Here is a 13454-nt window from a genome sequence, read left to right on the forward strand (position 1 = left end):
CTGTATATTCTATTCCCTTACACTAACCCTACCCCTAAACCTACCCATCACAGAAAACTTTCTGCAATTTCACATTTTCAAAAAAACATAACTTTTTTGATTTATAAGCCGTTTTCCTCATGGGGACCAAAAAATGTCCCCACACGAACAAGGATTTCGGATATTGCCATCCTTGTGGGGACATTTTGTCCCCATAATGTAAGGTTTACCAGGCCACACTTACACACACACACACACACACACACCTTAATACTATGTCATTTGTTCACAATGTCCCACCACACAATAAATCATTATACCATTACGACTAGACACATTCAAAATGCAAAAAGATTTGTTTTTCCAAACTGTTTGGAGCAATTTGTTATATTTTTGTATATTTGTAATTTTTAAATATAACATTAAAGAGTATATTTGATGTGATGAATTGCTCTGTCATTTATCAGATTTACCAATTGTTATAATTTCAATTTGTGCTGGTTAATTATGAACAATGGGTAAAATTGGGGGGCGGGGACGGACGGGCGGGGGCGGGGCTCCATTAGGGCTCCTCCCCTAACCGCATGTGATCTCACTCCAAGCTTTTGATAAAACTTGAGAACCCTGGTTATAGGCCTAGTTCTGTGTAAACGCATAGATAAGCAGCACTTTGTCAGAAAGGATTTCATAATCTAGACCGACAAAAACATTATTAATAATTGATAACATACTAGTTGAAAAATGCAAATATGCTGTTTTGTTTGTTACTTTCCTGACAATGTTATATTCCAGCTAATATTATTCAGTGAATTAATATTACCCAGTGAATTATTCCTCACTTTTTAAACATATTAAACGGCACATAAACCTTCTAAAACTGTTTAAAATAAATTACATTTCAATACAAAATACAATACAAAAAATACCTCCAACACGTGGAACCACTTAAAGATACATCACTCAACTATCTTTGAAGATATGTTAGAATAATTTTTGTGCTTTATTTTTTACCTCATCAAAGCTTTTATTTTTAAACAAAGACACTTAGTAACAGTGCACTTTATTTTTTTCTATTTATTTGTGTATAAATATAAAGTTTTTTTTATGTATGCAAGGAGGGAGTGATTGTTATAAATAAAATTGTTGTTCAGTTCATTTGTGTTGTAATAATTGTGTCAAAAACAGAAGTATAACAGTAAATAAATATCGGTTATGCATATCGGTAATCGGCACATAAACATGCAAATAATCGGTATCGGTATCGGTTATAAAAAATCAATATCGGTCGATCACTAAGGTGAACGCATACCTTCACTCTAGGTGTCAAACATGCAGCTATGCATTTACTGAATGAGCACTGTGCCGCTGTCCGTCCGACTGTACTGTATTTTATTTTTCTAAACTGTTTTAATTATTCTTATTTCTTTTTATTGTATTAATTTCTTCTATTTCTTAAATGTGCTATATAAATAAACTTGCCTTGCCTATCTTTCAACTGAGCAGTTTTATAGTCTTTTATCAGGTATCCTGACTCAAATAATGTGTTGCTAACAGCAAACACTCAGAATAAAGTGAGATGATCTGCTGATGATCCTGAATGGCTTGTTGAATGAGTGTTGATAGTCTGAGGCTCATCAATATTAACAGATCTGCTGAAAACACTCTTTATTTCATGACAATTGTTCCTGTTTTCACCTCATTTATTATGCTGATGTCTTCAGATCTCCTGTAAATTGACACATAAAGCTCATTTAATTGGTGTCAATACACTGAGGGTAATTGTTGGTTGCTATATAGAGATAAAGACATAAATGCTTACATTTAGTATTAAAACAAACTCAGCAACTTTGATTTTTGCAGATCAGCTCCTCCCACAGCAATTACATAATCAGTGAAGCTCCTCCCACAACAGTCACATCATCAGCGAAGCTCCTCCCACAGTAATTCTTCAATAAATGCTGGAATATTCCCATCAGCTACAAGTGAAGACGAGCACAATGCATCAGGAAGAGATGATGTCTGTAAAGACTGAGTTTATTAAAGAGGACAGTGAGAATATGAGTGATCCAGAACCCTGCAGAATGAAACACACTGAAGATCCTGAAGAACAAAGAGGTTGGTGTTTATTCTTCATTCATTCATGATGCTGAAGAACATTCATGTTAGAAACATTCAAGCACTTCTTCACATTTACACAAACGGGTAAACTATGACATATAAGAATATTATCTTTTTTGTTTGTTTTCAGCAAATGGTCAGTAAAGGGAGGTTTAAGAAACATTTTTCAATATAGTTTGCTGGGTATTGACACAATTTTCACAATTCGATTCTATTTCTATTCACAAGCTTTCGATTCGATATGGATTGTTTTGGATACTGTATCTATCAGATAAAGTACATGGCAAATGTTCTCAAGGAAAGAAAATCTCTCAAATAATGCTGTAAACTACACATGGGAGTCAGTTGGTACTACATTATAATATTGAAGGTTAACATTTAGTGATTTGTATAAAAACACTTAAATTACATTCAAGGATATTTTTATATAATAATAAAGTTATACTAACTTTACAATTACATAATCATATTTACACTTTAAATATAAACATTTAAATGGTGACTTGTCATAAAAACTACTGATTTATTCAAACATGCATTAAATATTGAACATAATTATAATGCATATGTAATGTGGTGCATATAATTATCAAAATGCTCCTCTCTAGAATTAAAGGGGTGGTAAAATGCCCTTTTCACAAGATGTAAAATAAATCTCTGATGTCCCCCGAGTGTGTGTGTGTGTGTGTGTGTGTGTGTGTGTGTGTGTGTGTGTGTGTGTGTGTGAAGTTTTAGCTCAAAATACCTCACAGATGTTTTTATATAGCATGTTAAAGTTGTCACTTTTTGAGGGTTAGCAAAAACGCACCGTTTTGTGTCTGGCCCTTTAAATGCAAATGAGCTGCTGCTCCCGACACAAGAGGGCGGAGCTTCAAGAGCTCCTGTGTGTGTGTGTGTGTGTGTGTGTGTGTGTGTGTGTTAGCATCTCCGATTACCTCACGGGTAATGATATGACGCAGCGCCTGATTAATAGTCCCCCGCCGGTAGCCTATTATCAGCCGGCAAGCGCTGCGTTATATCATTACGCCTGCTGGACTCATGGTACGGCAGCAAAGTTTCTTGATTATTACGCAGGAATGAGAGTATAGTTCCTTGCCATATTTTATTTTATTTTTCTAAACTGTTTTAATTATTCTTATCTCTTTTTATTATTTTAATTTCTTCTATGTAAAGCACTTTGAATTGCCATTGTGTATGAAATGTGCTATATAAATAAACTTGCCTTGCCTTGCCTTGCCTTGCCTTGCCTTGCCATATCAGCCTAGGAAATCGCAACATTACATTTTCCCTCGGTCTTAGTACACGATGTAACTACAGAAGAGCCAATGTTTATATAGGAAAAATATTGAAACTCTTTGGTAATTTTTTTGAGAGAGATGCTAATGGTCCTGTCCGATTCAATGATCTATGCTAAGCTATGCTAAAAGTGGTAGCGCCAGACCCGGAAATCGGCTGAATGGATTCGAAAACGGTAAAACTCAACTGTTTAACTCCGGGGGAGTTGTAAAATTAGCCTATTTCCCAAAAAAGTGGAGTCTCCCTTTAATGTGCCTTTTAAGCGTTTTAAAAGCTTTTTTCACGTTAAGCATTTTAGAATGTCCCGTGGAAAACCAACTTGTTAAAGTTGGCCGGCAGAAGTGCGATCATGGTTTTCCTGATGCTAAATCCAGCCTTGGAGAATATCCTTTCTGATGGTGTACATCCACACTTCAGATTTTCTTATCTCAGACATTGTTAAAGATTCAAATCCTTGCCCCCAAGACGCTCCTCTGTCGGTCACGGATTGAAAGTGAAACTTAAATCTGTCACGGGGTGTTTGGATTTATTCACGCACGTTAAAAAATATTTATTAAAAGCTTCTTTCTTTGCACATTTTTATATACAGCATTATCATAATAGGCTGAATATTAACGTATTGACAGAAAACCGGTAGATTCTATGTGAAATTAGACATCGAGCGCCCTCATATAGCCAAAGTGGCATGATCCTCGTTTTCAACACCTCTGCGAAGATTCGACCATGATATCGGTTGTCGAATCAGGCTCCTCCAATCGAAGCATCGAATCTTCAACTATTAGGGGTCACCCCTAATATATATATATATTTATTACATGGCTTGGCTGAATTCCAATGTAGAATGCGGTCTGTTATTTCTTGATAACAGACCACTGCGAACTATAACAGACCGTTGCCATACAAAACAGCACGTTGCTATGGACGCGGAACGGACTATTTTCTTTGGCGGAAACAATACAATCGTTTTTAAAACAATAAACTCCTTTTTAAATCAATAATTTGTGTCAAATTAATTATTTATTTTGTAGGTAGCCATGTAATAAGCGGGATAATGTATAGAGAGGCGGTCGTTATAGCGAATAACAAGCCCTTCAGGCTGTCAAGACCCCGTTCAGCCTGTCGGGCTTGTTATTCGCTATAACGACCACCTCTCTATACATTATCCCTTACATATATATCAGGGCTCCAGATTAACTTTTTGCCTTGGTTGCACTGGTGCGCCTAACATTTTTATTTAGGTGCACCAGTACAAAATTTGGGTGCACCCAAACTTTTCCTCGGCTCGCGTCACCTTTACCGCCACAATTTCAAGGTCACCTTTTTGTCACGCTCTATATACATTTATATATATTATGTAAATGATTTTAAACAAGAATAAGGTGTAGGTAAATATTTTTTTTTTATTTGAAGCACAATTATACTGTATATAGAAATAAAAATATTTTTTAAATAATAAAAAATGTTAAAAGTGCTTCACTGAGCTGCCAAACTTAACTATTTTGAGTCTCTGATGAGACTACTGATGCACCATGTTCTCCCAACTATTTCCATAACTACGTCCATTTAAGACATAAACTGTTTTTAGTGAATCGCCAAGCCGGTCATTTTGACTTACTTTTGTGTACATTTGATCGTTTTGATCACACATGAAACCCAAAGTATAATTTGCTTGTCTCGTTCTGGTCTGTTTCGGAGCGCACGCCGCCTTGCGAACAGCCTCTCTTACGCAGATTTATGTGCTTTTAATAGCTCTTTTAATTATTTCATGCGTCCCGCAATTTAGCAACAGTAGCTAGACTTTTTTTACAACAATCACAGATCGTGCTGATTCTGTCGTTAAGTTTGAGTTTTAGGGAGAAATGACAGCGTAAATGCCCTTGCACAATTATCGTATGCGTTTTTTCGCTTTCGTGATATGGTGGCTGTGAATGGTCAAAACAGCATTCAAAATGCTTGCTACAGATGCAAAAAATCGATTTCCTTTTAATTCTGTCCTCCATCGTCACTCATTAAGCAGGGCTGTAGTGTTGTGCGAGCTGTGGCACCGCGTGAGAGAAGAGTGTGAGTTCCCATGAGTATGAGTTCCGTCAAAGGTGAACAAACGCTTAGTTCATGGAGAGGCAGCGGATGCGAGGACGTTAGGTGCACCGGTGCGACCTAGGAAAAATTTTAGTCGCACCCTTACAAAATTTGGTCGCACTCTAGAGCCCTGCATATATATATATACACGCACTTATAACTTGTCATAATTAATTATATATTTTTTCCTTTTTTAGCTAATTTGCTGGTGTTGTGTGTGCACTCATTCATTACATTCATAACATTTAAAAAGGTTGAATCACAGACTTCATTGCACAGGATATGCGCTGTAGAACACACTTTGCTTGATGATGTGCTTGCAGTGTGTGTTCTCCCCTGACGGTATTTTCCTTAAAAATGCTCTACGAAGGCATAATTTATGTCATTGAGAATGCAGTGGGATTATATATTGAAAATATGAAACTCAATGACAGAGGCTGCTTTCGATTTCAAATGCTAATGAAATCTTTGTGAAGAGTGATCATCTCTGTGTAAGCGGTTAAATGTTCTTGCATTTCAAAATGCTTTCATGATTCACAATTAATGTGAATAGAGTCAGCTATGTCTTTAAGCCGGGATTAAACATACAAGACAAAAAAATATTGTTAATTTCAAAATAGATCTGTGCATTTATTTTAAATGTAGCCTATTAAATCTCCTGCTGTTTATGATGTCAACTGTTATAATAAACAACAGTTAAGATGAAAAATAATAACAGCTCTTGAATTAAAAACGTTATGGCACTGTTGTATATTTTTATTGTGTTTATTACCTTAGATAATTGCGTCATTGATCAAATAATTTTAATAGTTCTCTTGACAGAAACATGGGATTTGTGCCTATAATGTTTAAAAGTAATAATTAGAAGATCTATTTTCCTCATTCATGGAGATTTTCAGGGACATGCATAATTAGTTTATAAAAACTCATCAAAATATTTTAGGGCTCAGTTTATGTCCTTTGACTCTTGTCACACGTTGGTTGAAGCAGGGAAGAATGCAGGATCTTAATTGCAGCAATATTTATTTAAACAAACACTAATACTCACAAACTGGATCAAAAGAAACATGAACAGAACAATCAAACATATAGCAACGACAACAGACAAGGAACAGACTGAAACACATTGCTTAAATACCCAGAAAAGAAGACTGGAAAGCGAGACACAGCTGGGACAAATGAACTCATAACTAAATAACAAGACGGGGATTAAATCACAGAAACACGTGGGCAAACTGGTTGTCATAGGCAAACATAACATGAACACAAGCACTAAACATGACACATGCACTGTACTGCAATTAAACTTTTTTCTCTTTCATTTCAGAGCTGATGGAAGAGAGTGAAGAACTGAGTGAAGTGGAGGAGAAACATCATGTCAAACCTGGAGACAAACATTTGAGTCGCTCAAAGACTAAAAAGACATTTTTAAAGAAAAGAAGAGCCAAGAAATCTACAACCTGCACTCAGTGTGGAAAGAGTTTCACAAACACACAAAATCTTGACCGTCACATGAGAGTTCACACTGGAGAGAAGCCGTTCACATGTGATCAATGTGGGAAGAGTTTCACGACCAAACAAAATCTTGAGCTTCACATGAGGATCCACACTGGAGAAAAGCCATTTGCATGTGATCAATGTGGGAAGAGTTTCACATACAAAAATAGTCTTGAGATTCACATGAGAGTTCACACTGGAGAGAAGCCATTCACATGTGATCAGTGTGGAAAAACATTTATTGGGTCATCAAACCTGAAGGCACACCTGACAGTTCATACGAAGGAGAAGCCACATTCATGTTCTGTGTGTGGAAAGAGTTTTTCACTGCTGCTATATTTACAAACACATCAGAAAACTCATACTGGTGTGAAAGAGTACATGTGCTTTGAGTGTGAGAAGACTTTTACTACAGCGCAATGTTTAAAACAGCACCAGAGAATTCACACTGGAGAAAAACCTTACAAGTGTTCACACTGTGACAAGAGATTCATTCAATCAGAACATCTGAAAACACATGAGATGATCCACACTGGAGAAAAACCTTACAAGTGTTCACACTGTGACAAGAGATTCAGTCAGTTATCAACTCTGAAAACACATGAGAAGATCCACACTGGAGAAAAACCCTTCAAGTGTTCACACTGTGAGAAGAGATTCAGTCGGTCATCATCTCTGAAAACACATGAGAAGATCCACACTGGAGAAAAACCTTACAAGTGTTCACACTGTGAGAAGAGATTCAGTCTGTCATCAACTCTGAAAACACATGAGAAGATCCACACTGGAGAAAAACCTTACAAGTGTTCACACTGTGACAAGAGATTCAATCAGTCATCACATCTGAAAAAACATGAGAAGATTCACACTAGAGAAAAACCTTACAAGTGTTCACACTGTGACACGAGATTCAGTCATTCATCATCTCTGAAAACACATGAGAAGATCCACACTGGAGAGAATCCGCACACGTGTGATCAGTGTGGAAAGAGTTTCACATGCAAACACAGTCGGGATATTCACATGAGAGTTCACACTGGAGAGAAGCCGTTCTCATGCAATCAATGTGGGAAGATATTCGGCCGATCAACACACCTTAAAAGACACATGAGAGTTCACACCGGAGAGAAGCCGTTCACATGTGATCAATGCGGCAAATCATTTCTTATGGCATCAAACCTGAAGACACACCTGACAGTTCATACGAAGGAGAAGCCACATTCATGTTCTGAATGTGGAAAGAGTTTTTCACTGCTGCAAAATGTACATAGACATCAGAAAACTCATACCGGTGTGAGAGAGTACATGTGCTTTGAGTGTGAGAAGACTTTTACTACAGCGCAATGTTTAAAACTGCACCAGAGAATTCACACTGGAGAAAAACCTTACAAGTGTTCACACTGTGACAAGAGATTCAGTCGGTCATCACAACTGAAAACACATGAGAGGATTCACACTGGAGAAAAACCTTACAAGTGTTCACACTGTGAGAAGAGATTCAGTCGGTCATCACATCTGAAAACACATGAGATGATCCACACTGGAGAAAAACCTTACAAGTGTTCACACTGTGACAACAGATTCAGTCAGTCATCAACTCTGAAAAGACATGAGAGGATCCACAGCAGAGAGAAGCCGCACACGTGTGATCAGTGTGGACAGAGTTTCTCTATTAAAAGTGACCTGAAGATACACATGAAGATCCATGCAGTGGAGAAACCACATCACCGCAGTCTGAGATCACAGTAAGTAGTTCATCTTTATGTGCTGAGCAACAAAATCGCTGTATCACTGTGGCTGCTGTTTAATCATCCAGTTCATGTTTTTGTATTTGCTCTGGTGCTTATCAAGAGTACTATTCTGCCTTTACTAGTGTATGTGAACTAGCTTTGCAGATAGCTAACAGACTCCAATAAAGAATCAGGAAGCGCCTTGCTCTTTTAGTGTGTTTTACTGGAAGGACATACAGAAACAAAGATAATGCATATTACAATCTCAATAGGGTGAATATACAATGCAAATATAAAATAAGTAGCTCAGAATTAACTAAAACCCTAAAAAAAACGATCGCATTAGCGAACGATTAGCACGATGCTAATATACATGGAAAATGCCATAGGGATGCTAACAGTACTAGCGACACATATTTTCTTACAAATTACGAATTGGAAACATGCTAAAATGACTAAATTTGGTATCTAATGGAAGCTAAGATCACTATCAAACAAATACTTGCAGACATATATTTTTGAGGGACCAAAATAATATTTTACAGGCTTTAACACTCTGGAGTTTGACTTGCTGTGGGACTGTTAGGAGAATAACTGAACTACGGTAGCTCTGCGTGGACAAAACACAAGAAACTCAAAACACAAATAACTCTTACCACAAGAGGGCAGTACACTCCCCTCCTGGTATACTGCTATACCACTTTTAACCTTTAACTAATAACACAATTTCTGAAATAGGTCTTGTGTACACCTTAGCAGTACCTTCTTTAATTATTCGTACATCTACTTTTCGTACTCTTTTATCTCGACCAGGATAAGTGTCCACAATAAGTCCAGTAGGCCATTTGTTTCTTTTGACCTGAGTGTCCTTTAAGAGAACAACGTCACCAATGGCTAAGTTTGGTTGATCTGCTTGCCATTTTCTTCTTGGTTGAAGGGTTGCAAGATACTCTTCTCGCCATCGTTTCCAGAATGAGTTGGCAAGATTTTGCACCTGTTTCCATTGCTTACGGTACAAGTCCTTTGGATCAAAGTCTCCAGGTGGAATAGAGACGGGACAGATTTTCTGAGTGAGAAGGGCACTTGGTGTCAGCAAGTCGGGTTGATGAGGATCGGATGACACAGGTACTAATGGACGACCATTCATTATGGCTGTTACCTCTGCCATGAGCGTCACAAGTACTTCATGAGTCAGATATGGAGAGTGAACTTTCAGCAGCATCGCGTCCAAAATACGCCTGTCACTCGCCTTGAACAGTTCGTACAATAACTAACTTTGCTTGTGTTAGAGCGTCCATCTTTGATTCATTTGACTCAGAAGCTTTTGAGATAGATCTGACCTTTTCAATGAGTTTGGCGATAGCTTGTGTAAGACGTTTCCAACTGAAGAAGCGCTCAAACCTGTGTGAGCCGAGCGATTTTGTCACAGTTGTGGTTGCAAATGTTGAGACTTGTGGGCGGACTTCAGTGTCTGTGGCAGGTTCAACAAGTTGAAAGCTGTTTGGTTGGGTCACAGGACACTCTCCATCACTTTTCGTCGGGTCCAGTAAACCAATTGGTAGAACTTAGTAGTGAAGCTGGCACATGCCGTGTTCCATGATCGGCAGGATTGCTTTCTGTGCTCACAAAGTGCCACTGACTGGGTTCAGATGACTTTCTGATGCAAGCAACACGGTTGGCGACGTAGACATAGAACCTTCGGCTGGTGTTGTTGATGTAGCCTAAGACTACTCGGCTGTCAGTGTAGTATTTCACTTTGTGAATTTCGATGTCAAGTTCATCTAGTAGCATGTCTGCCAGCTCCACCGCCAGAACTGAAGTGCATAGCTCCAAGCGAGGTACTGTGTGGACTTGTCTAGGAGCTAATTTGGACTTGCCCATGCAGAAGCCTACGTGGACGTGACCTTCGGTGTCTACGGCTCGAAGGTACGCAACTGTTGATAAGGCTGATGTAGAAGCGTCTGCAAAGACACACAGCTCTCTTTGACAGGTAGATTGCAGTGACGTGTTCACATACTGTCTAGGGATTTGTAGTTTCTCAAGGTCAACAAGCGAGTTTTTCCAAGATTTCCATTGTGCCTCTTTTTCTGCTGGCAGTGGAGTGTCCCATTCACAGTTCTCTGAGCACAATTCTCTGATGAGAGCCTTGCCTTGCATGATGATGGGGGCTGCAAACCCAAGGGGATCATACAAGCTCCCTCCGGAGGCCATATTTTGCTATGGCGGGAGACGGGCTATTTTCAAACACGTGTACAGTCATCCTGTACTCTCTGATGACCTTTGTGGGATCGTTACCTTTGTACCACAGGAAACGGACAAAGTTGCGGTGGTCCTCACAAATGACAAAACAATAGAAGATTTGCTCTATGTCCGCAGTGATTGCCACAGGTTCTTTGCGGAACCGCAAGAGGACCCCAATAAGTGTGTTGTTCATGTCTGGCCGCTCAACAAAACATTGTTCAGAGACGTGTCTTGGTGAGTGGCACTAGAGTCAAATACTACACATATCTGGTTAGGTTTGTGAGGATGGTAGACACCAAAAAAACGGTAGGTACCAACACTCTTGGTCTGTCGAGTGGCAGGACAGGTTTTGCATGTCCTGACTCAAACATTTTTTTGCATAAAGTTCAAGAAAGGATCTTTCATGTGGGGCTTTTTGTCAAGCACGCGACGCAGCGAATTGAGACGTTTGACTGCTCGGTCTCAGTTGTTGGGTAGTCTGTGCCTGTTTGTTTTGAAGGGTAGTGGCGCCACCCAGCTGTTGGACTCGTCCATAAACATTTGCTCATCCATGATCTCCAGGAAGAGTTCATCATCCACTGACATGGTGGGTTTGTCATCACGTGGGGTTCTCATGAATAATTTGTTGCTGAGACAGTCGTTTTCATCTATGTCAATCAAGCTGGTCATGTTCAAAGAGTTAAATGGGGAGTCAGTGCCCAGGACCTTTTCTTTGACATGGAATGAGTTGGGGCAAGAGTCCAAAAGAGATGTGCGGCCGTTGCTCAACACTGTTGTGCGGTAAACACTGACTTTGCTTGGCACGTGAGCACCTCCAAGGCAGACCTCACCTATGTTACAAGTTCTCCCCGTCTAGGGTTGGGAGAGCGTAACAGGCTTACATTAAATGTAAACTTAAACGTGGAGGGTTCCCTTCAATCCCCTGCCCCAGAAATGTGAGCCAAAACTTGATGCAAGCGAAAAAAGATTTATTGTGTAGAAGAGTCAATCTTCAGGAGAAGGTCACCAAAACAACAAACAAAAGAGGAAACTTACTATTAGAAGGAAAACTAAATGACCTAGAGGAAAAATAAAATAAATAAACAACATATGCTTCCCTCCACTCCCTAACTAACCAAAAACAGGGATTAACTTATTACAAAAGAAAAAAGGTGTCTCAATCTCCTTACTGTTTTCCATAAGAGGTAAAAAGAAAAAAAAGAATATATATAATATAAATACAATACCTTTTAATACCGAAACAAAGTTAGAAAGAAATATTTAAGAAACAAATCACTATCTGATAACAAAGTTATAATGCTGTTTTGACATCCAAGCGCACACACAAAAGATGAACTGCAATACACCAAGACAACACACCAGTTTCACTCTCGGTTACTACAACACACACACACAAGTCTGGTGCAGGGGAGAAAGGAACCTTCTCAAGCAGTGTTCAGTCTGCTCTCTTATAGCGTGGCTGTGTAACACTCCTTATGAGTTAGGGTTAGGCAAGCAGAGTAAGGGAGAGACAGCACAGAGCACAAAACAAAAACAATAAAGTATACAAAGTAAAATACATATCAAAAACACTTCTTACACAATACGTCTACAGGACGTAACACCTCCACCACCAAGAATACAAACTAGAGTTTGTAATCAAATATGTACACCCTTACCATTTTCCCCATTTATAAATGGCACAAGGTTCAAAGAAAACGGCATCCCTTTAAACTCTAGAGAGAGCATCGGACATAACATTTTCAGTGCCCTTCTTATGTCGAATGTCCGATCATATTCTTGGACAGTGAGAGACCACCGTAATAATCGCTGGTTGGAACCTGACATACGAGAAAGGAATACCAAAGGGTTATGATCAGTGTACACAATAATAGGATTAGAGCTACTCCCCAAGTATACATCAAAATGCTGAAGAGCCAGCAACAGTGACAAAGCTTCCTTTTCGATTACACTATAGTTTTGCTGGGTCTTGGAGAACTTCTTAGAGAAGTAGGAGACAGGATGTTCAATATGGCACTCATCCTCTTGTAGCAAAACTGCACCTGCTCCTTTAGCACTTGCATCCACTTGCAAACTGAAAGGCATTTTAAAGTTTGGAGCTGACAGAACAGGAGCATGACACAGGAGATCTTTAGCAGCATCAAAGGCAAGTTGACAGTCATTGCTCCATAAGAATCTTTGGCAAAATTGTAGCATCAACAGGTTTAACCATACCCTGACCCACTTGTTTACCCAAGTATGTAACAACCCCTTTTGCAAACTCACATTTGGCAAGATTTAGAGTCAAGGAAGCAGCAGTTAGACGTTTGAACACTTTCTCGAGTGTTTTCACATGATCTGTCCAGTTATCCGAATATACCACGATATCATCCAGATATACCTCACAGTTGTTTACATCAGACAGTACTTGATGCATCATACGCTGGAACGTAGCGGGTGCGTTTCGCATCCCAAAAGCTAGAACCTGATATTGCAGGAAGCTGTCAGGCGTGACAAATGCTGAAATCTCAGAAG

The 13454-nt window shown here is 39.0% G+C and overlaps 1 protein-coding gene and 1 long non-coding RNA gene across 4 annotated transcripts in view; both read left to right on the plus strand.

Moving 5' to 3' along the window:
- Positions 1–13454, plus strand: part of LOC309498688 (uncharacterized protein) — a 40655-nt gene that overhangs the window by 5616 nt on the left and 21585 nt on the right. For 2 of the 3 annotated variants that reach the window (XM_082169548.1, XM_082169547.1), the window contains exons 2-3: positions 1840–2094; positions 6800–8714. In XM_082169548.1, the coding sequence (XP_082025674.1) occupies positions 1935–2094; positions 6800–8714 (2075 nt within the window). In that variant the 5' untranslated portion in view covers positions 1840–1934. The remainder of the gene's footprint in view (positions 1–1839; positions 2095–6799; positions 8715–13454) is intronic. The other variant, XM_082169549.1, reaches the window with a different exon arrangement.
- Positions 2101–4313, plus strand: LOC309503505. The gene is made up of 2 exons (XR_014207670.1): positions 2101–2782; positions 2827–4313. It is a non-coding gene; the product is annotated as an uncharacterized lncRNA (long non-coding RNA).

Source organism: Leuciscus leuciscus, assembly GCF_965113295.1.
Source record: "Leuciscus leuciscus genome assembly, chromosome: 1".
Taxonomy (NCBI): domain Eukaryota; kingdom Metazoa; phylum Chordata; class Actinopteri; order Cypriniformes; family Leuciscidae; genus Leuciscus; species Leuciscus leuciscus.